The sequence below is a fragment of the Sus scrofa genome, chromosome 16, assembly GCF_000003025.6.
Source record: "Sus scrofa isolate TJ Tabasco breed Duroc chromosome 16, Sscrofa11.1, whole genome shotgun sequence".
NCBI lineage: Eukaryota > Metazoa > Chordata > Mammalia > Artiodactyla > Suidae > Sus > Sus scrofa.
The window spans coordinates 55,143,465-55,170,815 of NC_010458.4; the positions used below are offsets into that span (position 1 = coordinate 55,143,465).

Here is a 27,351-nt window from a genome sequence, read left to right on the forward strand (position 1 = left end):
TGGAGGGAGTCAGTCACATCTTGGGAGAGCAGGTGGCTGGCTCCTCGTGGGCGTAGAGCATGTAGGAGTCCTGGCAGCCGCCCTGGCCTGGAGGAGACCTCCGCAGATGCTTCAGTAGAGGACCCTTCTAGGCTTCGGGCAGGCACGGCCATCTGTGGGAGGGACTGACAGAGGCCTGAGCCAGCCCCCTTCACTCAGTCAAGCGTCCACTGAGTCGATTGTGCCAGATCCTGTCATAGGAGCTGGGAGCACAGCCGCTTCCGGAGCAGATCACATCCCTGATATCAGAAACTTAGGATGAGGGAGAAGATGCGAAAGCTCACCCATAACCTAGGCGTTTCAGAGAGAATGCAGAATAGTGGTTCCCAGGAAAGCAAAGGGGGAGAGGGGCGGGGGAGGAATGCTCTCCGAAGGCCCCAAGGTAGAAGGATCTTCACGTCGGAGAACACAGGCCGAGAGGTGCAGCAGATGGAATGCAGAAAAAGAAGGTGTGTACCGAACGCTAGGAGACGCCTGTGTAGGGGCCACGTAAGGGCTTGATGAGGGCTGCCGCTTGATCCCACGAGAAATGGGGGAGCCGAGGAAGAATTTTAAGCAGGGAAGTGACGTGATCTGATTCTCCTTTTAGAACTATTACTCTGGAAGCCGACTCAGGAGCATAGACAGCTAAGAGAGCCTTATCTATCTTTGAGTCATTGTGTATATTATCGGGTGGGGGTCTGTATGTGCACGTGTGTAGGTACATATACGTGTGAATGTGTCTGCATGTGCAGACAGATGAAATGCAAGCTCAGGAGGTTAAGTATATACATATATATAGAAACCACCTACAGCCGATAGATAGATTCAAAATGTAATGAATAATTCAAAGATATTGGGGCCGGGTACCACCCCAAGGCTTTCTGCAGAGACCCTTATCTAATCTTCACAATCATCATCACTTGCAGACAGTAATTAGTATCAACCCCCTTCTACAGATGTGGCAGCACACGTTCAGAGAGAGTGAGGAACTTGCCCAAGGTCACACAGCTATTAGCTGGTGGAGCCAGAATATGAGGCTCAGCCACCGGACTCCTGAGCTGCCCACGAGTCAGCTGACCTCAGTGGGACCCCAGCCTGAAGGTGGGGCTCCTGGAAGGTGGCTGCCCTTCCCCTCCTCCACAATTCAGTAAGTCCAAGAGTGTTTGGCGAGGCCCTTGTCAGCACCGCAAAGCTCAAAACAGAAATGAGGAACACCCGTTCGACAGACAGGGCTGTGTGTGGATTTTCATGCGAGGCAGACGTGTCCTCGTGTGCTTGCGCCGGAGCTGAAACAGAGCATTTAAATGCAGATCAACGCAAAGTTTGACCTGCTAGAGATGCTCCAGTAGTTCTAAGGCTGGCAGGGCAAGAGTGCAGCCTTCTGAAGGGGTCCCTCCGGGGCTTGGGCTGCAGGCTACAGGCAACTTTGGAGTTCACAGTGTTCACGAAGGGCTTCCTACAAAGAGCGCTTTCCCACACAACCACATCTGCATTTCTGAAGTGAAAGCTTTTGATTCCCTGTCTTCTGAACCGTGATGCCAAGTCACCAGGGACGTACCACACTCAAAGCAGCTCGCTCGCAGCCCCCACTTGGCTCCGGCGCAGTGCCACATGCTCCCCCTGGGGAGTTTTGGGGTCACCATCACACAGTGATGTTTCCTGAGCATCTAGTGTTGCCCGCTAGTGTACAAGGATGGTGTAGTGAGACCTGGACACTCAGCTCTGGCCCCGATTTGCAGGAAGGGTGTCACCTGTGGGGGTGGGTGATGGTATCGGGGAAGCGAGGCTTGAGCCGGGGCCAGGCGTCTGTGTCAGTGAACTAGACAAGGAAGAAGACGAGGGACCCACATGTGCAAACACCTGCCCCCCAAGAGGAGAGTGGGGTGTTCAAGGAGGGGTCAGGCTAGCCAAGGTGCAACCCAAGGTCAACGGAGAGTTTGCTGTTAGATGAACCAGAGAGGCAGGCAGGGCCTGCAAGGGTTAATTTCATGTGTCAGTTCAGCCAGACTGTGGCACTCATTTGTTTAAGATAAGATGTTATCCTGAAGGTACTTTGTAGGTGCCATCAACACCTATTATCCATTGACTTTTTAAGTAAAGGAGATTACTCTCCTTAATGTGGGGGTGGGCCTTGTAAAATCAGTTGAAGGCCTTAAGAACAAAAAACTGAGGTTTCCTGGAGAAGAGGGAATTCTGCCTCAAGACTAATATAAACATCCTGCTTGAGGAGTTCCCATGTGGCCCAGTGGAAACGAATCCGACTAGGAACCAGGAGGCTGTGGGTTCAATTCCTGGCCTCACTCTGTGGGTTAAGGATCTGGCATTGCCATGAGCTGTGGTGTAGGTCACAGACGCGGCTCGGATCCCAAGTTGCTGTGGCTGTGGTGCAGGCCAGCAGCTGTAGCTCCAATTTGACCCCTAGCCTGGGACCCTCCATATGCCATGGGTGTGGCTCTAAAAAGCAAAAAAAAAAAAATTCTGCTTGAGTTTCTAGTCTGCCAGTCTGACCTTCCTGAAAATAAATTCTCTCTACACCCCTCTCTACGTGTGTGTGTGTGTGTGTGTGTGTGTGTGTGTGTGTGTGTGTATAATGTACTCATATTCTGTATTGGTCTGTTACTCTGGAGAATCCTCACTGATACAGGCTTTGCAGAATTGGGGCAAGAATTGGGCAGCCCTTCTCCAGCAAGCAGTGAAAGACAAGGAAGGATTTTAACCAGGGACAGAGGCCAATACAGTTGGCACGGCACTGACCAGAGCCAGGCTGGAACCCAGGGGAACTGGCATGGTGGGCACCAGAGGCTCCAGAATCATCTGTGTCATGGTGCCCACCCTCCAGGGACCTGAACCTCCTTGTGTTAGATGCTGTCGGCATCCCTGAATCCCAAAGGCCCTTTATGCATTTATTCATTCGTTCAGCAAATGTTTGCATTTATGGAACACAGCCTGCACTGCAAATGGAAATGAGCCAGGCCCAGGGCATTCCATGACACCCTTAAAGGGTTTTGGGTTTTTTTAATCCAAGGTCCTGGGAACAGCCTTTCTCCATACTCATTCATTCATTCACACATATCTGAGGCCCTGTGGTGAGCTGAGCACTCTACTGTGCTCTGGGATATAGCAGGAAACAAAACTGGCACAATCTCTAGCTTTCCGCAGCTTGCATTGTAGTGGAGCTGGGAGAGCAAATGAGTCCTGGGAGCACATATTTTCTTGGGCTGAGGCGGCCGAAAGGGACATAGGAGTGGAGAGGTGAGATAGCCCAGGGCTGGCGCCTCGGGCTCTGGAGTCCAGCAGAGCTGGGTTCAGATCCTGCTCCAGGGCTTATTGCTTAACCTCTCTGAGCCACGGTGTTCTTACCAACAAAATGGACAAAAATACCCAGCACAAGATACCCCCCAACTCCAGAGGGTTAAATGAGATGACAGGTCAGAGTCCATCTCCCAAAGCATTGGGGTATCCACCTCAGCAGATGCTGGGGAGTCCTAAGCTTTGTTATTGTCCTGGTCATTGCGTTGTCTGTCAGGTTAGGTGACTTGTCTCAAGACACACAGCAAGCTCGAGCCTCAGGCCCACCCTCCGATGTGCTTGCCACTGAGCCTTTGATAAAGACCCAGCAAGAGGACTTGGGCTTTCAGTATCATGCTCTGAGTTTCATCTTCGATGCCTCAAGGTTGCTAATAGAGACAAAGAAAAGAAAGTGAGAGAAATGAGCAGCAGGAGAGGGTGAGAGATCACTGCCAAGCTGAGGCTAGCCTTCTCCAGGCCGCTCCCTCCCTGGGGGTTAATTAGTCTCCCTCCAGCAGAGATGCTGTCTGGACCAGCGCCTTCCCAGCAGCCCTGCTCATTCATCCAGCTCCTGCCTCCCAGCTTCCCTCCATGCCCCACCATCCACATACACTTCCCGCAGGTGAGCCGGAGGCGCCTCTTGTCCTCCCTGCCCTCAGCCTGCAAAGACCCTGGAATCCCACCACCCCCAAGGCCTCCCTGCCCAGCGAAGAAAGCTGGGAGTCTCCCATCACACGCCCGCACCTCCCCACCACCACTGAGCCCGCACCCCTGGCATCCACAGAGTGTAAATGCCCCGTAGGCAATGCTTCAGGAAGATCTCTGAAACACCAGCTCCTGCTCCTGTCTGCAGGCATGGCCTCTCCTTGTGCTTTGGTTTTTAGGGTTTTCCTTTTTTTTAATTGCATTGTAATGAACATACACTATTGTGTGAGTTTCAGATGTGTGCCGTAGTGATTCAGTACTTTTATACGTTGTAAAACGATCACCTCCATAAGACCATTTACCATCCATCCTATACGGTATCACTACCTTCCTCATGCCCTACATTCCCTCTCCGTGACTTATTCATTTGATGGCTGGAAACTTGTATCTCCTGACCCCTTCTCCTATGTCATCCATCCTCCAGCCCCTTCCCCTCTGGAAACCACCAGTTCTCTATATCTGTGAGTCTGTTGCCTTTTTGTTTTGGTTTTTAGTTTGTACTTTTTTTTTTTTTTTTTTTTTTTTTGCCTTTTTGAGGGCTGCTCCTGCAGCATATGGAGCTTCCCAGGCTAGGGGTCAAATCAGAGCTGTAGCCGCTGGCCTACGCCAGAGCCATGGCAACACAGGATCCGAGCCGTGTCTGCAACCTACATCATAGCTCACGGCAATGCTGGATCCTTACGCCGCTGAGCAAGGCCAGGGATGGAACCTACAACCTCATGGTTCCCAGTCGGATTCGTTTCCACTGCGCCATGATGGGAACTCCTCACTAATATTTTTAAAGTTGCAGTTCCAACTTTGCCTTCTCTAATAGGCTTCCTGGAGCATGAGTCTAATACGGAGATTCCACATTTATGTGAAATCATATAGTATTTGTCTTTCTCTGTCTGACTGACTTTACTTACACAGTACCTTCCAGGTCCACCCGTTTTGCTGAAAATGGCAGAATTTTATTCTTTTTAAAAATTATTTTATCAAAGCATCGATTTAGGAGATTCCCATTGTGGCTCAGTGGTAACGAACCCAACTAGTATCCATGAGGATGCAGGTTGGGTCGCTGGCCCCACTCAGTGGGTGAAGGATCTGGCGTTGCTATGGCTGGGGTGTAGGCTGGCAAGGTATCTCCGATTCGACCCCTAGCCTGGGAACGTTCATATGTCACAGGTGCGGCCCTACAAAGCAAAAAAGAAAAGAATTGGCAGCAGAGTGTAAACAGTTGTAAACAACTGAAAAAGTATAATTGAGGTACAGTTTTATTTAATTTTTACTGTACAGCAAATTGGTTCAGTTGTACATGGTATGTATATTCTTCTTCATATTCTTTTTCATTATACTCTATCACAGGGTATTGATATTGTTCCCTGGGCTATATAGTAGGACTTTTGTTGTTTATTCATTCTTTTTTTTTTTTTTTTTTTTTCTGTGTGTGTGTTTTTGCCTTTTGTAGGGCCGCTCCCACAGCTTATGGAGGTTCCCAGGCTAAGGGTCTAATCGGAGTTGTAGCTGCCAAGCCTACGCCATAGCCACAGCAACGTGGGATCCAAGCCGTGTCTGCAGCCTACACCACAGCTCACGGCAACACCGGATCCTTAACACACTGAGCAAGGCCAGGGATCGAACCCGAAACCTCATAGTTCCTAGTTGGATTCATTAACCACTGAGCCACCATGGGAACTCCTGTTTATCCATTCTGTACATAACAGTTGGCTTTTGCTAAGCCTGAACTCTCTATCCATCTCTCCTCCATCCCTCCCCCTTGGCAACCACAAGTCTTTACTCTGTCTGTGAGTCTGTTTCTGTTTTGTAGATAAGTTCATTTGTGTCATATTTTTAGACTCTACAAGTAAATGATATCACATGGTATTTGTCTTTCTCTTTCGGACTGACTTCACTTAGTATAATAATCTCTAGGTCCATCCATGTTGCTGGCATGACTTTCAATCTTTTTTATGGCTTAGTAATATTCCACTGTATATATGTGCCACATCTTCTTTATCCATTCATCTGTCAGTGGGCATGAAGGTTGTTTCCATATGTGGGCTATTACAAATAAGGCTGCAGTGAACATTGGGGTGCTTATATCTTTTCAAATTAGTGTTTTCATTTCCTTTAGATAAATACCCAGAAATGGAATCACTTAGTCTGCTTGTAGTCTTTTGAGGAGACTTCATACTGTTTGCCTGTACCATTTTACATTCCCAGAGGTGCCTGAAGTTCCCCTTTTCTCCACATCCTTGCTGACACTTGTTTCTTGCTTTTTGATCATAGTTGTTCCAACAGGTAAGTAAATTGACCAGCATGATCTGCTCCACTTCCTGCTGTTCTCCCCTCACCCACCAGACTTTGGCCTCCCCAGCCTTCTTTCCTGCAAGTTCAGGGCCCTCTGCAGGCTGCATTCTCCTGGGCTGCATCCCCTTGTTGGCTGCAGCTTTCTGCAGTAAGCCCTTGGCAGGCTCCATTGCTACACCCAGTTCCTTGCCTTCAAATCATATGTCGCAGTTTACACTTTATATTACTTTATATGTGTGTCTCCTCTCTCTCCTTGTCCCACTCTCCACCTCCCTCCCTCTCTCCCTTCCACGCACACATTAGATTTTTAAATGCCAGAAAGTAGGCACCAGCCATGTCCTTCTTCACCCGTAGATACGGTACCTAGTACATTGCAGTTGCCCAATAAATATTTCTGCCTGAATAAATGAATAAATCAGTGACTACATTTCCCTTGGCTCCTCTGCCTGAAGGCATGATTTCAGTGTGTGTTTGTTTGTGTGTGCGTGGCTAAATTTTAAGCCAGATGATCAAGCTTGCTGAAGGCAGAAATGGGGTCTGGTTCATCTTTGGGTCTCTCCCAACAGCTGGCATAGTTCTTAGCACATAATAGATACACAACAAAGACTGAGGACCAAAGGGGTGTTAATCCAACATGCCATAGCAACCAGAGACCATGTGGGGTCCTGCCCAGTGTTCTGTGCCATGAGATTCCCTCAGGATCAGTCAAGGGAATATAGCCACTTGGCCTTAATTTAAAATGATAACTCATTTCACCTTGTCTTTAAAGCTAAGCCCAGTTTGGTCTTTGACAAACTTAACCCATATAGTATTTTAACTCATTTCATCCCACTCGGTCCTTTTGTGCTGGGCCTCCTGGATGCCAGGCAGTGTGCTGGCACCTGATTACTCAAGATGCAGCCTATAGACAGGAGTTGCCACCATCTCCCAGGAGCCTGTCAGAAATGCAGGCTCTCCAGTCTGATGGCTGCCCTCTGGATCCAGATCTTCTTTTTGCAAGATTCCAGGTGGTTCATGTGTACATTACAGTTTGAGAAGCCCTGAGCTAGAAAAACATGGGCCTAGTGCCTGCTTTCGTGAAGCCCAAGGCAGGCACAACACCAATGAACAGCAGCAGCTGCATATTGGCTGCTCTGGGAGAGGAAACTCTGAGAGCTCTATATCCATGGAAACTCACCCAGGAGATCAGAGCAGGCATTATAAGCCACCTTAAAGATTTTGCTAGTGTGTCCCTAGAGCCCAGGGAAAGGGGTTTACAGCAAGGATGGGAGTGAATGAATCGGCCCATGTTCCCCCTTGAGGGGAGTAATAACCTTCAAAATGTGTGATCAAAACAAGACTTCTGGAGTTCCCGTCCTGGCTCAGTGGTTAACGAATGCAACTAGGAACCATGAGGTTGAGGGTTCGATCCCTGGCCTTGCTCAGTGGGGTAAGGATCTGGTATTTCCATGAGCTGTGGTGTAGGTGGCAGATGCAGCTCAGATCCCACGTTGCTGTGGCTCTGGCGTAGGCTGGCAGCTACAGCTCCGATTGGACCCCTAGCCTGGGAACTTCCTTATGCTGTGGGTGGGGTCCTAGAAAAGCCAAAAAAAAAAAAAAAAAAAAACCCACAAGACTTCCTCCTGTCTTCAGCCACCCTCGAGTGTCTGATGGGCAGGTCGTTATAGGACCCCAAAGTCCAGACGGGTCTAGGCTCAGCCTTTGCCTGGCCAGGAGAAGTCTCCTTCTGTTGATGAGCCTGCATTCTGAAGCCACGGCCCCTCCCGTGTGTGGTCCTCCTGCTGGGGACCGCAGCGCAGTGCTCCAGAAACATGCCCCTGTTTCCTCAGTTTCCAGATGCGCATCAGAGATACGCAACATGGAATTAGGGTTCTGAAGATGCATCCTGGCCCAGCTCTCTACACCCTCTGGTAGCTAAATAGAGGCCATGTGGAACTGTGTTTAAGACTGCAGTCAGAGAGACCTGGGTTCAAGTCCTAACTCAGCTACTTCCTTGCTGTGTGGCCTGAGCAAGTATCTTAACATTTCTGACCTTCTGTTTGCTCAACTGCGAATCTCTACCACCTAAGGGTCTTGCGAGGGCCAGGTACAAAATGGGTAATTTATGTAGTCAACAAATAATTTATGAGACACCTGGTATGTCCCCCTCTGTACAGTCTTGGGGTGGGGGTGACTTCACCCTCAGGCAGTTTTAGATAAGAGCCCTGCCATCATGGAGCTTAGCAGCCCAGTGGGGGAAAGGGTCATTAGTTGAACCATCACACAAAGAAATATACATGTTTTTTTTTTTAATATTTTTGCCTTTTCTAGGGCCGCTTCCCGCGGCATATGGAGATTCCCAGGCTAGCGGTTCAATCAGAGCTGTAGCTGCCGGGCTATGCCACAGCCACAGCAATGCAGGATCCAAGCCGCGTCTGCAGCCTGCACCACAGCTCACGGCAACGCCAGATCCTTACCCCACTGAGCGAGGCCAGGGATCAAACCCGCAACCTCATGGTTCCTAGTCGGATTCGTTAACCACTGCGCCACTATGGGAACTCCTCTTTCTTTTTTTTTTTTTTTAATCTAAGAAATATTAAATGACTAATGTAGTGTGTACTTTGAAGTGGGGCAAAAACGAGCTATGAAGTAGTAAAACAGGGAGTTCCCATTGTGGCTCAGCAAGTTAAGAACCTGAGATAGTCTCCATGAGGATGCAAGTTCGATCCCTGGCCTTGCTCAGTGGGTTAAGGATCTATCGTTGCCACAAGGTCACAGATGTGGCTGCGATCTGGCATTGCCGTGGCTGTGGCATGGGCCAGCAGTTGCAGCTCCAGTTTGACCTCTAGCCTGGGAACCTCCATGGGCCACAGGTGCAGCTCTGAAAAAAAGAAAAGAAAAAGAGTAAAACAGGGATCCAAGCCAGCTTGGGAAGTCGAGGGGGCGGGGGAGGCATCTCGAGAAAACAGCATCGTGCCCAGCGTCTCTCTGCCCGGTGTGACTCTGCACCTCTCTTTCAGGTACCTGGAAGGAAACCACTTAACAGCTGTGCCCAGGGAGCTGTCCATTTTCCGACACCTGACACTCATGTAAGGAGCCCACTGTCACCGGGATACTTTCTTTTCTGTCCTGGGGGAGCTCAGGAAACTGATGCAGAAGATGGGGAGGGTGGTGCTGCAGGTTCTGTGACATTCCTGCCTTTTTCTCCCTGGGTAGAGCAGCAAGATGCTGCTGGGAAGCACAGGCTGGCCGACTGTGCCAGCTCTTACCTGGTGAGGTCTTCATGCAAAAGCACCCAGAGCAGGGCCCCATGGGCCACCACCTGCCTCACCTTCCTCCTTGGCCTCTGACCTTCTGGGCTCCCAGTTAAATTCCCAAGATTCCTCATTCTTCAGTTTCTTACAAGCTGTGGCTGCGCTTAGGTTTGCAAAAGCATAAATTTGACATTTATTCCTCCTTCTTTATTCAGAAAATGTTCTAAGGAGACGGTTCAAATGGATGTTCCTTCAGGTGGGAGCCGCTATGGGCTCCACATCTGCCAAAACCCAGGAAAAGCCCTGAATGAGGAGCAAGGCTGCTGGGCGTGAGCGGGGCCCAGGAAGCTGGGTGGTCCCCAAGTTTTGTCCCTCAACGGCCTCTCTGGCTTGCCAAGAGGGCGCACGGCATCCTTGGCGAGTGGTAGTTGAAAGATGCTCCATCTGCTTAGGGGGCAGAAGCCATAGAGCCGTGGCCCCCAACTTCAGCTGATGATAGGAATCATCTCAGTAGTTTGGGTTTTGTTTTAAATACTGATGCCCAAGTCCACCCTAGATCAACTAAATCAGAGTATCTGGGCATGAAACCCAGGCCTCAGAAAAATTCCCCAGGTGGTGCTTATGTACAGCTAATATTGAAAATCACTCCTCTAGGTGTTTATCCTGGGGGGGAAGCTAGAGGGCGTACTCGACAGAGAACCACATGCCACCAACCTCGTTCCCCAAGAGAGAATCTGATAAGATAGAATGAATGAAGGTTGGAAAAGAGACGAGGTGGAGGGACCGTGAGAGGAAACACCGATGGGGGGAGAAAAGTACTAGCACAAGGAGAAATTGTTACCTTATACGAAATGTTTTGCTGGTAGAATAAAACGGATAGACACGTAATCGAATGATTGAATAGCTGAATAAGTGGATGAATGAATGAATGATGATTGCTTGAATGACTGATTGCATAAATCTTTGATTAAAAAATGAACATTTCGGGAGTTCCCACCATGGTGCAGTGGGTTGGGAATTTGACCGCAGTGGCTCAGGTCACTGAGGAGGTAGGGGCTCAATCCCTGGCTCTGTGCAGTGGTTTAAGACACAGTGTTGCTACAGCTGTGGTGTAGGTTGCAGCTGTGGCTCAGATTTGATCCCTGGCCCGGGAACTTCGATATGCTGCAGGTACAGCTGAAGAAAAGAAAAGAAATGAACATTTGCACTAATGAGTGGGTATATGAATAGAAGGGCGGGCAGCTGGATGGATGGATGGATGGACAGGTGGATGGATGAGCAGATGGGCAGACAGGTGAGTGAATGAGCAGTCAGACGGATGAACGGGTGGATGGATGGATGGATGGATGGGTGGGTGGATGGATGGATAGGAGGGCAGATGGGCAAATGGATGGGTGGATGGATGGATGAGTGGGCAAATGGGTGAATGGACAGAAGGATTGATGGATAGGCTGATGGACAGATGGACATATTGTGGGAGGATGGGATGGATGGGTGGACAGATGAATGGATGGATGGATGAATGGGCAGATGGATCAAAGTGTGGATGGGTATACAGATGGCTGAGTGGACAGATGGACCCATGGATGGATGAATGGAAAGATAAGTGGATAGACACATGGACAGGTGGATGGATGGGCAGATGGGCAGGTAGATGGATGGATAGCAGGCGTACATACATGCGTAGAAATTGGGCATGATCCCTTTTGGATGCAACTAACAGTACATGCGACCCTTCTGCTTACTTTTCATAGTGACCTGAGCAACAACAGCATCGGCATGCTGACCAACTACACCTTCAGTAACATGTCTCACCTCTCCACCCTGTGAGTACAGTGAGCTGCTGTGTGTAACATGGGCCTGGCATTAAGGGCCCCGTGGCCATCCTTCGCCTGTCCCCTCAGGCTTATGTTCTCTGCTCGGGTGATCCTCAGGGCTGCAGCTGACCCAGCACAGGGCAGACCTTCTTCATCGGAAGGGAAATAAAGCAGGGCAGAGCTCCACTGTGCAGGAGGTTAGAGAGGAGCTGGCACCTAATCACTTCTGAAGAAGTGCCTCTCTGGAATACCTTCTGTGATTGGTGAATTTTCTCTCCCAGTGGAGGGTTTCCCTACACAATTAGATTTTGCTGAGATGCATTTACTCCCGTTAGCTCTGCACACGGCGAGCACTCACCATTTGACATAGAGGGAGGTGAGAGCCAGTTAGGGCGAAAGCCCGCTAAGGAGCATGTGAGGAACCTGGGAAATGAAGCCAGTGAGCATCTCAGAGCAGTGGGGGAGGTTTCTCTTCCCTTTATCCATAGGATGCTTTTGGTCAGGATACTAAAATTGGGGAGGTAAAGAAACCCTTCAATTTGATGGGTCCACAGTGTGGACAATGCATGCAGCAGGAGCTGAGACTAGAAAGACCAACAGAGCCTGTGTGTCCTTTTGCACAGGATCCTGAGCTACAACCGGCTGCGCTGCATCCCCATCCACTCCTTCAACGGGCTGCGGTCCCTCCGAGTGCTGTGAGTACCCCAGCGCGTGGGCTTCCACTGGTACTTTGCTGGGAAAGAGCAAGCAGGACTGAGCGTTCCTGCTCCCAGCTCCCCTTTGCTCCAAGCCCACTCCCACCCCACCCCCCCCAACCCCATAGTCCCTTCCCACCCAACGCTCCTAATTTGCTCAGTGGGGCAAAGGGAGCCTCAGCTTAGGAGACAGCCGTACCCAGTTCCAGCCCACTTCCTCTTGTGGAACTTGGCTAAGCCCTCGGAGTTTCTATTTCTTTATGTGCAAAATGGGACTCAGAGCACCTCCTTCACCAGGATTCGGATATGCAATTATGTTCTGCACCCTCGCGCAGCACAGTGTGCAGCATTTGGCCGCTCTTCCAATGATCATTATTTCACAGTTGGTCCCTCTGGCTTCAGAAGGGCGCTGTTGATACTGTGAACCTCTGCAAGGAAGCCACGCCCATGCTTGGGACAGACCAAACCGGAAGCCAGAGGCCAGGGCTGGGCACACACAGCTATCCATTCGCAATTGACTCATAAAGTATCTTCATTGTGTTAATAAGTTGCCAACATTTAAATATTGGGAGGTTTCTCATATAAATTGTAATTTCTACACCCCCCCCTTTTTTTTTGTCTTTTGTAGGGCTGCACCTGCAGCATATGGAGGTTCCCAGGCAAGGGGTCTAATAGGGGCTGTAGCTGCCAGCCTATACCACAGCCACAGCAACGCCAGATCCAAGCCATGCCTGCAACCTAACCACAGCTCATGGCAACACCAGATCCTTAACCCACTGAGCATTGAACCCACAACCTCATTGTTCCTAGTTGGACTCATTTCTGCTGCATCACGATGGGAACTCTATCTACACCCTTTTGGACAATGGAGAGACCCAGCAGTTCCAGCGTTCCCGCTCTGCATTCCTGCAGGGCTGAGCAGTCGTGCCCCTTAGAACAAGGTTCTGCAGTCTGCAACTTCCACACCTGTCCACCCCCTTCCTCTCACCTCAAGATAGCCACCTGGCCCTGGCCTACCCATGGGTGGGGAACATCCAGCTGAGGCAGATGAGCTCTGAGCAAGCATGAGATGGCCATGGTGTCCCCTGCTTTCAGGCATGGCTCTGCCCTTTCCTAGCAGTGTGTCTTCTCATCCACAAAATCAGATAATGATGGTCATGACTCAGAGGGGCTTATGAGGATCAAATGACATGCTATGTGTAAAGCACGTAGCCCAGCTCTGCTTTAAATACTTTATAAATATTCATGTGTTATGACTGTTCTCACATCTGTGTTTGCAAAAGCAGGAATGGCACCTCACTGCCACCCCTCACCCTAGGCCCGATTGTCACCTGATTTTTGAGCCTTTCCATCTTGCACCTATTTTGTTGGCGGGGAGGATCCTTTGAACAATATTCCTGGGAGAACAGAGATGCCAAATTTGTCAACTTCTTAGCCTTCTGACCCGTTATTATTGTAATAGCGATAACCATATTTCATAGGGCTTTTCATGGTCATTGCATCATATAATGTTTTGCAACAGTGCTGAGAAGGTGAGAGGATTATGCCCATTTTAAAGATGGAAAAACTGAGGCCCCGGGTGGGTGAAGTCACTGACCCAAGATTCAGCAGTCAAGAGGTTGCAGGTTCCAGCCTCTTGACTCAGAGCCCCGGGGTCCTTTCCAGGACCCCGTAGGAATGGGCAAACAGCACTCCCGGAGCAGGTCCATTCCCAAGCCTCCAGGCTGATGTGATTTATTGAAACCCACAAAACACCAGTGTCAGCGACAACTCCCACCACATGTCATCTGTGCTGTTATTAAAAATCAATTCTCTGGGGGCAAAGAAGTGCCCGCGCTGACAGTGTGCAATCTGTTATTGTCACTTATTTATTATCCACCTTCTCTGGGGAGCTGGAGAATGGAAACATCAGCAGAACCATGTCCCTGTTTTGAAATGAACGCAGTGAGAGATGGACACATCTCATTGGCTGGAACTGGGGCTGGACCTGCTCCCCACCCCGCCACACCATTCCCTCTTAATCCCAGCCTGGTCCTCTGGTTCTGGGTACAGCTTGGCTGCCAGAAGGTGGGACCTGCCATTTTAATGGGATCCGTGTGCCTATAATTAGAAGAGTTCTGGTGGGGGCAGCTCAACATGTGAAGGGGAAAAAGAGGGAATGGTTTGCCTGTCCATTTATCTGTCTGCCAGGGTGGTGGGGTGCACGTCACCCCCCACCCAGGGTGTCCTTTTCCTCCTTCCTCGTTGGTGGCCCTCCAGAACCCTGCTGTCACTAGTTCACCAGGAGGCCACATAGACATACCACATGCTTGTGCCTGCTTCTTAAATTCAGAATCAGTAGGCTTTTGGCATCTTTTTTTTTTTTTTTTTTTTTGTCTTTTTGCCATTTCTTGGGCCGCTCCGGCGGCATATGGAGGTTCCCAGGCTAGGGGTCCAATCAGAGCCGTGGCTGCCGGCCTACACCAGAGCCACAGCAATGCGGGATCTGAGCCTCGTCTGTGACCTACACCACAGCTCACGGCAACGCCGGATTGTTAACCCACTGAACAAGGGCAGGGATCGAACCCGCAACCTCATGGTTCCCAGTTGGATTTGTTAACCACTGCAGCACGATGGGAACTCCCTTTGTGCCTGCTTCTTAAATTCAGAATCAGTAGGCTTTTTTCATCTTTTTTTTTTTTTTACCTTTGTGAGGGCCGCACCCACGGCACATGGAGGTTCCCAGGCTAGGGGTCCAGTCGGAGCTGTAGCTGCCAGCCTTCAGCACAGCCACAGCAGCACAGGATCCCAGCTGCGTCTGCGACCTACATCACAGCTCACATCAAGGCCAGATCCTTAACCCACTGAGCAAGGCCAGGGATTGAACTCGCAACCTCGTGGTTCCTAGTCAGATTCACTAACCACTGAGCCATGACAGGAACTCTGCATCATCATTTTAGAATCGTGGTTATCTCATAGAAAGGGATCTTAGAGGCCCTCTTTCCCACCATCTGCCTCAGTGGGGAGCAGCTATTTCCTGCTTAAGGGCCAAGGCAGGAAAAATTTAAATGTTTATGGGCTGCATTTCTTTTATGATATTTGCATCCTTTCTCCCAGTAATTGCACATTTAGGAATTTTTACTAGAGGTTAATCCAAACAGACAGAAAGGTTCTCTGCGTTCAGATCTTGGTTGCACTGGTATTTTTAACGTAAATTTTGCGTATTATCCAGAAGTGCCACAGAGGGGAAATATTTAAGGAAAGCATGATGCAGCCCGTCAATGAAGTGCCATTATTGAAAGAGGTAAAGAGGAAAACTAGAGAGCAGTGTGGGAACCTGTTTACCCCACGGTGTCATGCGGAAAGGAAACCTGATTTGTGTATATGTTCTAGTTATAACTGCTAAACACCGATAACCATGGAGAAGGACCACAGGAGCCAATGAAAAACCCAGTGATCTCTCACTGGTGATATCAAGGCATTGCTGTAATAAATGAAGACAGAGATGAGTGGAGACAGTGACATATTGATAATTGGAGGCTTGGGAAACAAAATAGGATTTTTGACATCAGGAATCGTGGTATCTAACTGCACGTGGGCCTGTGTATATTCTTTTCTCGCTTTTAAAGGGTCTCATTAATTGGATGAAAGTAATAGAAATGACCAGCGGAGTTCCCGTCGTGGCGCAGTGGTTAACGAATCCGACTAGGAACCATGAGGTTGCAGGTTTGGTCCCTGCCCCTGCTCAGTGGGTTAACAATCTGGCGTTGCCATGAGCTGTGGTGTAGGTTGCAGACACGGCTCGGATCCCGTGTTGCTGTGGCTCTGGCGTAGGCCAGTGGCTACGGCTCCTATTCGACCCCTAGCCTGGGAACCTCCATATGCCGCGGAAGCGGCCCAAGAAATGGCAAAAAGACAAAAAAAAAAAAAAAAGAAATGACCATCCACCCCGGGAGGTGGGCAGTTTGGGGTGAGGGAGGAGCATGAGCATCACGGGTTCGGCTGTAGACAAAGGCAGAGAGTGTTCTGGAAAGCAGGAAGAAAGACTGACATTCAAGAGAGCGCACGCGCTGTGTGCGCGTATCAGCGAGTGGAGATGAGTGCATTTCAGAGGTCGGACGTTGGTCAGGAAACTCGGGACAAAACATGGTGTGAAAGTAGATTTTCCTACCTGACTCCTAATCTAAAAAAAGCCGGAAGAGAACATTCTCCTGGACCTTCTGGTCCTTCTTCAGGGACCTGTGTGCTCCCTGATCTTTGCCCCACACGCCTCCATGGCCTTGTGTGTATGTGTGGTGTGTGTGTGGTCCCAGCTGTCACCGCCTAGCCCCGGCCGCAGGAGGGCCATGTGGAATCAGCCTTGGGAGGACTGTGTCAGGGCGGGCTCATGAGGGGGCGTGCAGGGTTGTCATTCATCCTCCTCCGTGTTTTCAGCTCCGGGTCCCTGAAATAAAAATGTGATGGCTGTTTATGCCCATGGAGCTGTTTCTTACTGCTCAAGCCATTGCCTGGACCCTCCTTCTGACATCTCTGCAAACCTTTGCTTGATTACCGTCAGAGACCAAGAGCTCACTCCCTTCCCAAACAACCCCATTCCATTTCTGACCAGATGTTGAACTTCATACAGTTCTGGTGGGCCACAAGGTGACTCCTTGTGACCTTCAAACTATGGTCCTTGTTTGGCCCTTTGGTGCCACCAAAAAAAAAAAAATTTAGGAGTTCCATTGTGGCACAGCAGAAATGAATCCAACTAGGAACCATGAGGTTTTGGGTTTGATCCCTGGCCTTGCTCAGTGGGTTAAGGATCCGGTGTTGCCGTGAGCTGTGGTGTAGGTCACAGATGCAGCTTGGATCTGGCAGTGCTGTGGCTGTGGTGTAGCCCAGTGGCTACAGCTCCTATTGGACCCCTAACCTGGGAACCTCCATATGCCGTGGGTGTGGCCCTAAAAAGATTTTAAAAAAAAAAAGGTGTAGGGGGGACGGAGTTCCCGTCGTGGCTCACAGGTTAACGAATCCGACTAGGAACCATGAGGTTGTAGGTTCAATCCCTGGCCTTGCTCAGTGGGTTAAGGATCTGGTGTTGCTGTGAGCTGTGGTGTAGGTCGCAGACGTGGCTCAGATCCCGAGTTGCTGTGGCTCTGGCGTAGGCTGGTGGCTACAGCTCCGGTTAGACCCCTTGCCTGGGAACCTCCATATGCCATGGGAACAGCCCTAGAAAAGGTAAAAAAAAAAAAAAAAAAAAAAGGCAAAAAAAAAGGTGGGGGGAGAAAATCAGTTCAAACCACCTTAGGCAGAAAAAGAGAATTTACCGATGCAGGTATCTGAGAAATTCAGTAGTAGTGCCTCGATTCTAGGGCTGGATGCAGATACTCCAATGGTACTGTCAGAAATGCCTCTTTCTGCCTCTCAGAATGAAACTGCCTCCACCGTAGTAGTTCCAAGGAGAGCCCCAGAAACATCTGTCATAGGCCCACTTTGGTCACATGCTCACCCTCAAACCAGTCACTCTGACTTCAGTTGGGCAGACCGGGGCCCAGAGCTCTGCCATGAGGCCAAACACTTGGACTGAAAAGTCGGGAGGGGTGACTCCCCAGTGAAAGAGGGAGGAGCTGTTACAGAAAAGAGGAGACTGTGATCGGCCCACACCCCCTAAAAGCTATCTACGACAAGTAGCTACTAATAATGCCTCCGTTTTCGTAAGGAGAAATTGGAGTTACAGAAAGGATGTCACTTGTCTCCGGTCACACAGATAGTGATTGTCAGAATAGGGATTCCAACCCAGGCTGCCTGACTCCAGACCTTCCCTCCAGGGGAAGTAAGGAGGGGAGGAGTTTATGGTGATGAGGGGTGACCACTGGGGACCCAGGAGATGAAGGGGGTTAGTCCTGGGAGTGGCCTCTTTGCTCAGAGGAGAATTCACCCACCACAACCCACATTAGGACGAGGAGAGTTCCTGCCCGATATCACACAAGCTGTGAGCGCCTAGGGATTTGCACACCTGAGATGCAGGCAACCCAGAGCTGATACAGGATGGATGTGCCCTCCTGTTGCTCCCACGATGCCCTCATCTGCATCCTGAAATTCTCTGATCTGCTGTAACACCTCCTCAGAGGCAGGAGGGAAAAAGCCGTCGCAGGGGCTGGAAGTTGAGTCATTCCACGTCCAGAGTTACTTGCTAGCACCAGCCCCCCATGAGGTGTAAGGAAGAAGGAGAGGGGAAGAGGGGGGGTGCTTCCTGGGAGGGTACTTTGTCCCACTGCCCTGGCATCCTTTAGGAGGGTCGTTGCACATGCAAGAGTCCTTCTTTGGGGGCCAAACCAGGAGCCAGAACCTGCAGCGTAGGCAGATTTCTTTCGTGTCGTCCCAGTAAATTACAGCCCCGTTACTCTGCAGTTTATAGAGATCTCAGCGGCTCAGCTCATAATAAATGGAAGTGTGACTTGGAGGAGTCACAGTACCAAAGCCGCCTTTGGGTCATTTGGTGTTTTTAAATTAGGGCTTTGTGCCTCTCCAGGGGCCCGAGCCGCGTTCGGAAATGATTAACCACGGGGCTGGGTGCATTTGCCAAACAGCAAGCAGCCATGAAGTCATCCAAGTTAATAGCAGGCGGGAGCCGGTGTGATTCATAAATAACCACATGAATTAGAGGCTAAATGATACTGATAAAAAGTGTTAGGAAGTGCTTCTAGCTCCTTCTTACCCAGGGAGGCGAGAAGCTCCTGCAAACACTCTTTAGAGGACTGGTTACCCTCTTCCTGCTGGTCTGGCTGCCTAAGTGTCGAGGACGGGGAGACCAGGGATCTGGGGGGACGTAAGGAGGGGAGGAGTTTATGGCGATGAGGGTGACCACTGGGGACAACGAAGTGTGGTCCAGTGGGGACCAGGAGCAGTAGCATCGCCTCGGACCTTGTTAGAAATGCAGAATCTCAGGCCCCACCCCAAACCCAATGGATCAGAGGTTCTGGGAATGGGCCTCAGAAATCTGCCTGTGTCTTAGCGCCAGTGCTCAGCCAGCTTGAGGGGCTCTGCTCATTATGAAGTATAATTAAGTTCGTGTCTCTATTTCGGCAGAAGACCCAGCACAGGCTCACTTCAGGGAAAAGGCAAACAAAAGAGCCAGTTCATAAGTTATGACCCTGCTTACACTTGCACAGCCAACGTTAATCACCCCTTTGTTTAACTCACCCTTCATAGCACAGGGGACAGTGCCCAGCTGTCACTAAGGGAAGCTTTGCCTTTCAACCAGGGTCACCCACCTTGCATTTCATGGGCCAGACCCGAAGTGAGTCATCAGTTCGGGGATCTTTTGTATGCAGCCGGTGATCAATCCTTCCGTGGAGGGTAGAACCCACCAACATGTGGATTTGCTCATGTTGCTACTTGAGCAGCAGGGCCGGTCCCTTCGATTTTTTTTCACAGACCTGTTCTCCAGGCATTATTGAAAGCTCAGTAGGTGCCACCACTCTGCAAGTGAGAAAAGCTCCCAGCTACTACACCGCAGGGTGGAGAGAGGTATGATTAATACCAAGCAGGTTGCCTGGCCCCTCCAGCGTATTGCCGGAAAATGCACTCAGATGGACAGAAGCACGAGACTCACGTGTGTGGCCAAACCCTTTCCCATAAAGATGAATGTCCGACTCCAGGGACTCTCCCCGGGAGCTGAGCGCCCCCTCCCCTTATCTCATGAGCTGATTGATAGCATTTCTCAGTCCCTCTGAAAATTTCTCTAGGGACCAATTTCTTCCTCTGCCCCAGACATTGTTCAAGACCCTCTCGCAAAAATTTATAGCGCTTAACCATTTAGTCCTCAGAAATGCCAGGCTCTGCATGGATTCATGCACCCACAACCATCCTCTGTGGCCAATCGTTCTACTTCTTTCCTGTTTTACAGTAGGAAACCAAGGCACAGAGAGGGTAAGTAACTTTGCCCACAGTCACACAGCCGATAAGTGGCAGAGTCAAAATTCGAACACAAGCAGCCCAGCTCCAGAACTTCCGGTCTGAGCCACGGATCTCACATTCTCTCTGAAACCCCAATGCCTCCAGGAGACGGCTCTCTCCATGTTTCAGGTGCAAAAATGGAGGCCCAGAAAAAGGAAAGGAACCCACCCAGTGTGCCACAGCTGAAAGGGGCTGACTTCTGATTCCATCCCAAGTCTGTACGATTCGGAAGTTCATCTCTGGGAGTGCTCATTGTGCCGCAGCAGAAACGAAATCAGCTAGCATCCATGCGGATTCGGGTTCCATCCCTGGCCTCGCTCAGTGGGTTAAGGATCTGGTGTGGTTGTGAGCTGTGGTGTGGGTACCAGATGTGGCTCAGATCCCACATTGCTGTGGCTATGGCATTGGCCTGCGGCTGCAGCTCTGATTTGAGCCCTGGCCTGGGAATTTCCATATGCCACAGGGGTAGCCCAGAAAACAAACGAACAAACAAAAAACCAGAGGTCCATCTTTGTCTTTCCCAAACCATCTACCCCCGACATCCCTGCTGCTGATCTGGGCCCTGAAACATCCCTGCATCTGACATGAAGGAGGCGCCCCCTCCAGCTGACAGCAGGACCCTGAGTGCAGAGAGACTGGCCAGCCTGGGACACCACTGATTTCAGAGCTGTTCCTAAGGGTTGACCCTCGGCTCTGTGCTTCTCTTTCAGAACCCTCCATGGCAATGACATCTCCAGCGTTCCCGAAGGGTCCTTCAATGACTTGACGTCTCTGTCCCATCTGTAAGTAGCTGCATTTCTCCCCAGCGTGTATCAGCTCAAAACAAAAAGCATCCTAATGCCGGAGAGGATACCGTCAGTGTTACCGTCTCAGTGTCGTTCTTCCCATATGCGTTGAGTGTTTTATTTACAAAAACAAACCCATGTTGTGCATGTTTGTGTTTTCCGCTCTAGATGCCTTCAGAGGCATCATCAATTATGTAAATATTTAATAAGAATGAACATAAAACTCTTACTGTGTGCTACACTCTTTAGATGAATTATCTCGTGTATTTCTTACCGCAATAAGGCATTTTTATCCCCTTATTAGACATAATGAAACTGAATTTAAGAAAGGCTGAAGGGGAGTTCCCATTGTGGCGCAGCAGGAACACATCCGACTAGTTAACCATGAGGTTGCAGGTTTGATCCCTGGCCTCACTCAGTGGGTTAAAGATCTGGCATTGCCGTGAGCTGTCGTGTAGGTGGCAGATGCGATTTGGATCCTGCGTTGCTGTGGCTGTGGAGTGGCCAGCAGCTGCAGCTCTAATTCAACCCCTAGCCTGGGAACCTCCATATGCCACCGGTATGGCCCTAAAAAGCCAAAAAAATAAAGTCTGAAGCCTGGGTCCAAGGGTTGCATAGCTAGCAGGTGGCAGAGACCTGGTTCAAATCCAGGTTTGCCTTGACGCCAACCGTCTGGGCCATCAAGAAATCCCCTCCCATTTTACACAGGGGAGGCCCGGGCCCCAACATTTTAGGTATTACTTACCTCTGCAGTGAAATTATTTGAGTTTTATGCCTACTCTCTGTATATTTAATTATTTTTGTATTGCGCCCATAGACTACAATACCGGTATATTATATATGCATGTTATAAAACAGTCAAAAAATAAAAATGTTAGAGGCTATGATTGAAAAGAAGCAGAAGGAAGTTCCCATTGTGGCTCAATGGTAACAAGCCCAACTAGTGTCCATGAGGATGCGGGTTCAATCCCTGGCCTTGCTCAGTGGGTTAAAGGATCCAGTGTTGCTGAGAGCTGTGGTGTAGGTCACAGAGGAGGCTCGGATCCCACGTGGCTGTGGCTGTGGCTGTGGCTGGCGGCTGTAGCTCCATTTCGACCCCTAGCCTGGGAACCTCCATATAAGCCCTAAAAAACAAACAAACAAGCAAAGCAGCCGTATTCATATTTTCTTCCTGGTTGGCACTTTGACCAGCCTGCACTGGCAATGCCGCTTCCCTCCCCTGCAGTTTTAAGCCGAGTGGTGTAGGGAAGAAAAGCTGCCTCCCACGCTCTTAGGTTCTGTGGCCAGCCTGACATAAGACAGAAGCACAGGAGGAAAGCGCATAAATGCTTTTAATAGTTTTGTGTGTACATGGAAGCCTTCCAAAAGGACACCGAAGACCCAAAGAAGCCACTGGGCCAAACGCTCATGTGCATCTTTACACAAAGAACGATAAACTGCGGGGCTGTAACAAGACAGAGGGACTGGGGCTGAAGCCATAAATCAGGGGACAGTGACGAAGAAATACGTGGGGAAACGGAGGGAAGATCAGGGTTATTTTAGTAGGTTTGTCTGTATAGGTCGATATTAGTGTCCACTCCCAGTCTCTGGTGTTAGAAGGTTCTTCTCTTCCTGGTACAGGAAGGACACCTCTCGCACAGGACATGGACGTGCTGTCAGGCAGAGAGGGGGGAATAGAGAGAGCCCTTCCTGCATCGGCTGTTTCTCAAGTACCTTCAGCTCAAAATAGTCAGTAGCCAAAGCAGCGTATTTGGGGTGGCATGTCTCAACCCCTTCAGTGGTAGGAAGCTGCTTTGTAGGTTGCTGGGTACCAGAACCTTCTCGCAGAGACATCCCTCCAGTGTACCCTTTAGGAGGGCAAGAGAGCCCGATCATCAGATGGCCAGAGGTCCAGAGAACCTCCCAGAGGTTCTGGGATTGGGGGTCAGTTGAGGATGGAATCTTACCTACCAGGGTAGGTGAGAGCAAAGCCTCAGAGGCGGGAGGAGCTTGGGATTAGCGATCCAGTCTGGAGTCATTGACTTCACTCCCGTGGAAATTATATCTCTGCCGGTCCCAATCTAGCCAAAGTTTGGAAATTCTGCTTTTCCAGAGGCCCCAGACCCAGACCACACTGGGTCCAAATTGGGCAGGGCTGACTTCCTGCTCTGCCTCCTAGGGCACTGGGAACCAACCCACTGCACTGTGACTGCAGTCTGCGCTGGCTGTCGGAGTGGGTGAAGGCGGGCTACAAGGAGCCTGGCATCGCCCGCTGCAGTAGCCCCGAGCCCATGGCTGACCGACTCCTGCTCACCACCCCCACCCATCGCTTCCAGTGCAAAGGTAGGTGCTGGCCACCCCTCCACCCCTCCCTGCCCCTCGTGGGGTCTCCTCTGTCTCCAGCAGCCTATCAGACCTAGGCATCGCTCATCTGATTCCAGGTGTGACTTCTCAAACCCTTGCCCCATTTTTTTCCGCAACTCACGAAAAGACTCAGATGCTGAAACTGTTATAGACCTGCATCTGAGGGTGCATTTGTCACTCACTCCCCAAGTCCCTCTGCTGGCATTTCACACATTCCTCATTGACCTCTTACCCTGCGTATCTTTGCCTAGTTGAGAAAGTCTGGGTGTTCCCGCCGTGGCTCAGTGGTTAACGAATCCAACTGGGAACCACGAGGTTGCGGGTTTGATCCCTGACCTTGCTCAATGGTTAAGGATCCGGCATTGCCGTGAGCTGTGGTGTAGGTTGCAGACGTGGCTCGTGGGAGCGGCCCTAAAAAAGGCAAAAAGACAAAAAAAAAAAAAAAAGCAAGAGAGAGAAAGAAACTCTGTAACCTGTATTGTTACCCAACAGTCTTAGAGTGTGTTATTACAGCACACTGTGGGCACATGAGATTTTGATTGACTGCATGATTATTATGATAATAAACTACTACTGAATTCTTAGGTGGCAGGCATTATGTTAAGCACTTTTTCATGTATGATTTAATTCTCACTTTCCCTGGATTCATTTAATTCCCCAATGCCTCTATGGGGTGTACTTTAGTATTACTGTCATTTTTAAAAATGAGAAAACTGAGGCTTACCGAGGCTAGAGGACGTCTCAGGATCACACAGGTAAGAGAACTCCAGAGTACCTGGTCGTGACCACCTCGCTGTAACGCTCCACCGTGATGTCTTTAACCAGGTCCTGGTTTTTTATTTGTTTGTTTGCTTGCTTTTTAGGGCCGCACCCGCAGCATATGGAGGTTCCCAGGCTAGGGGCTGAATCGGAGCTACAGTTGCCGACCTACACCACAGCCACAGCAGCACGGGGTCCAAGCCGCATCTGTGACCTACACCGCAGCTCACGGCAACGCCAGATCCCTGACCCACTGAGCGAGGCCAGGGAGGGAACCCGCATCCACATGGATACAAGTTGGATTCCTTTCTACTGAGCCATAATGGGAACTCCCCCGGTTCCTGGTTTTACACTTTTAGAGTGTTCCTGTTTTGTTTTTGTTTTGTTTTGTTTTTTGCTATGGCTGCATAAAAGCCTTTCTCTGTCATGTCCTTAGAGGAAGTTCCTGAGTGGCACAGGGCATTAAGGATCCAGTGTTGCCGCAGCCGTGGCTCAGGTTGCAACTGTGGTGCATGTTCAATCGCAAGCCCAGGAATTTCCATGGCTCAAAAAAAATATATTGGGAATTCCTGTCGTGGCTCAGTGGTTAGCAAATCCGACTAGGAATCATGAGGTTTCAGGTTCAATCCCTGGCCTTGCTTGTGGGTTAAGGATCTGGCGTTGCTGTGAGCTGTGGTGTAGGTTGCAGACTCAGCTCGGATCCCGAGTTGCTGTGACTGTGTTGTAGGCCGGTGGCTACAGCTCCGATTCAACCCCTAGCCTGGGAACCTCCATATGCTTTGGGTTCGGCCCTAAAAAAAAAAAAATTTTTTTTACTTTCCGTTTGTTTGCGAATGTCCGTTGTTCATCTCTTAGAACCTCAGTGTTCATTCTGATTTACAGATGGACTTTACCCTCTAAAGCTTCCTTGTGTCCCTGGACAGACAAGGTCCCTGTTCTTAGGTGAAGCCATGGTTGAGGCAGCTGGTTATAGGTTCTCAGTCAGGCCATTCTGTTCACCCCACCTGCAAATGGTCAGACTCTTTTCGCTTCACCCTGGAATCTGTCTCAACCCAATCTCCAACTGATGCTTCTGGGATCCTTCAAAGTCCTGACATTACGTAGGGCCTGAGTATCCAGGGCTTTGTCCAGGCTGGCTGCAGCCCAAAGCTCTGTGCAGGGACAACGCCGTCCCTCCCTTCAGCCCTTACAGCTGAGGAGAGTGGGACACCATTAAAACTGTCCTGGGGAGTTCCCGTCGTGGCGCAGTGGTTAACGAATCCGACTAGGAACCATGAGGTTGCGGGTTCGATCCCTGGCCTTGCTCAGTGGGTTAAGGATCCGGCGTTGCCGTGAGCTGTGGTGTAGGTTGCAGACGTGTCTCGGATCCCATATTGCTGTGGCTCTAGTGTAGGCCGGTGGCTACAGCTCCGATTCGACCCCTAGCCTGGGAACCTCCATATGCCGCGAGAGCGGCCCAAGAAATGGCAAAAAGACGAAAAAAAAAAAAACTGTCCTGGATGCAAAGTGTATCATCCACCGTCAGCATTATTGTGGTGTCTTATGGGGCCATTTCTTACTTCTTCATGCTAGTTGCAGGGTTCTGCAAGGAGGACTTCCTATGTATGCTTTTAGCCCGCACTTTGGGCCCTCCTTGGCCTGGCACAGACTAGTCCTTGGGGAGGGGTGTATGGGAAGGAGGAGTAGGAGGTCCGAGAGGAGCCTGGGCCCAGAGCTTCCCGGGGAAAAAGATACACAAGGGTTTCTAATTATGGTGCATTGTTTGCAGATTAGCACCAAAATCGGATCAGGCTAATTACCGTAATTGATTTGACTGCAGAAGTGCTTCTGAATGATGTCCCACTGTGATTTTTTTCCTCACTGGATGATGGCTGAATTAATGGGACTCTAGCTGGACTGGATGTGCTGGCTGGAGAGGGCCAGCTGCCCTCTGGACACAGATGGAGAGGGCTGGTAGCTGGGGGAAGGGAATGATGACTGTGAACCTCCTTGGGACCTGCCACCAACACTCCATGATTTTGCTGTCCAGGGCCAGTGGACATCAACATTGCGGCCAAGTGCAACGCCTGCCTCTCCAGCCCATGCAAGAACAACGGGACTTGTAGCCAGGACCCCATGGAGCTGTACCGCTGCGCCTGTCCCTACGGCTACAAGGTATGGCAGGAGGTGCCCCCAGCATTCACAGCCCAGTGTGGGGCGCTATGCACCGCTGACCCTCCCTTCTCCAAGGATAGTGGATAACTCCGCAGGTCACCCCAAAATAGCACTTGCCAGCAACCCTCCTGTTCTCCCCAGAACTGGTGGGGGCTGCCCCGTCATATCGTACTCATGCCCATCACAGAGGACCTGGTATAGTCTGACAGTGATGTAGTGAAATAGGGAGAAAGTGTAATTTTTGTATTTTCTTTCCTGAGCGTGGGGAAGTTAAGTCTCAGAAAGTTAAAGTGCCTCCAAGTAGAGGGCACCCCTTGAACCCACCATCCTGACCTCTTTCCAGGGGGATGCCCAGGTCCTCCCCCACCTCCCCTCCCTACCCTTCGGACAGTCAGCTCTGAAAGCGCAGGTTCCAGCCTGAGGAGGATACAGGATGGGGAGTGAAAAGGCTTAGGGGCTCCTAGGCCCACCCTCACTGTTGAAAGACTCCCATCAGCCCACAGGGGATGGAGATCCCGGGTCTCTGGAGCTCCCAGAAATCCAGGCTAATTCCTGGGCAGTCTTTCCCTCCTCACGCAGCAGCTTCTAGAACACATGATTGCACCTCCCTGCTCACATCCATAGAGTAGGGACAATGAGCCCGAGTATGCCTCTTGGCATTTTATTCACCTTTCTCCCCATGAAGAAGGACTCAGGAATTCCCATCGTGGCTCAGTGGTTAACGAATCCGACTAGAAACCATGAGGTTGTGGGTTCGATCCCTGGCCTCGCTCAGTGGGTTAAGGACCCAGCGTTGCCGTGAGTTGTGGTGTAGGTCACAGACACGGCTCAGATCCCGCGTAGCTGTGGCTGTGGTATAGGCCGGCGGCTACAGCTCCAATTCGACCCCTAGCCTGGGAACCTCCATATGCCGCAGGAGCGGCCCTAGAAATGGCAAAAAGACACACACACCAAAAAAAGGACTCATTAATTTCCACTTTACAGATGTGCAAACTGGGCCTCAGACTGTGGAAAGGGCTTGACTCAGTGTCCCAAGCTTGTAAGCAGCGGGGTTGGGTTAGGACCCAAGACTACATGATTCCAAAGTCCCCCCGCCCCCGCCTTCCCCTGGGGGATTTCCTGTATAGCAGAGCCCTCACTGGGTCAGCAAAGCCGTGACTGGGTCCTCTTCCCCAGGACCCTCCTGCTCCCAGATTCCAACCTCCCGGGGCTCCCACGAGAAAGCACTAGGCACACCCAGAGTCTCAAGCCAGCCTCCAGACTGCTCAGTGCGCACACCTGGTCCAGGCTGACGGGAGGGAGCTGGCAGCCCTGTCTCCTGTCCCCAAGCGGATGTGTGTGT

At 50.5% G+C, this 27,351-nt stretch overlaps 1 protein-coding gene across 3 annotated transcripts in view; it reads left to right on the top strand.

Annotated features, from left to right (window-relative positions):
- Positions 1-27,351, top strand: part of SLIT3 (slit guidance ligand 3) — a 669,892-nt gene that overhangs the window by 591,929 nt on the left and 50,612 nt on the right. For all 3 annotated transcript variants that reach the window (XM_021076955.1, XM_021076953.1, XM_021076954.1), the window contains exons 21-26: positions 9,303-9,371; positions 11,291-11,362; positions 11,977-12,048; positions 20,679-20,750; positions 22,912-23,075; positions 25,885-26,009. In XM_021076955.1, the coding sequence (XP_020932614.1) occupies positions 9,303-9,371; positions 11,291-11,362; positions 11,977-12,048; positions 20,679-20,750; positions 22,912-23,075; positions 25,885-26,009 (574 nt within the window). The remainder of the gene's footprint in view (positions 1-9,302; positions 9,372-11,290; positions 11,363-11,976; positions 12,049-20,678; positions 20,751-22,911; positions 23,076-25,884; positions 26,010-27,351) is intronic.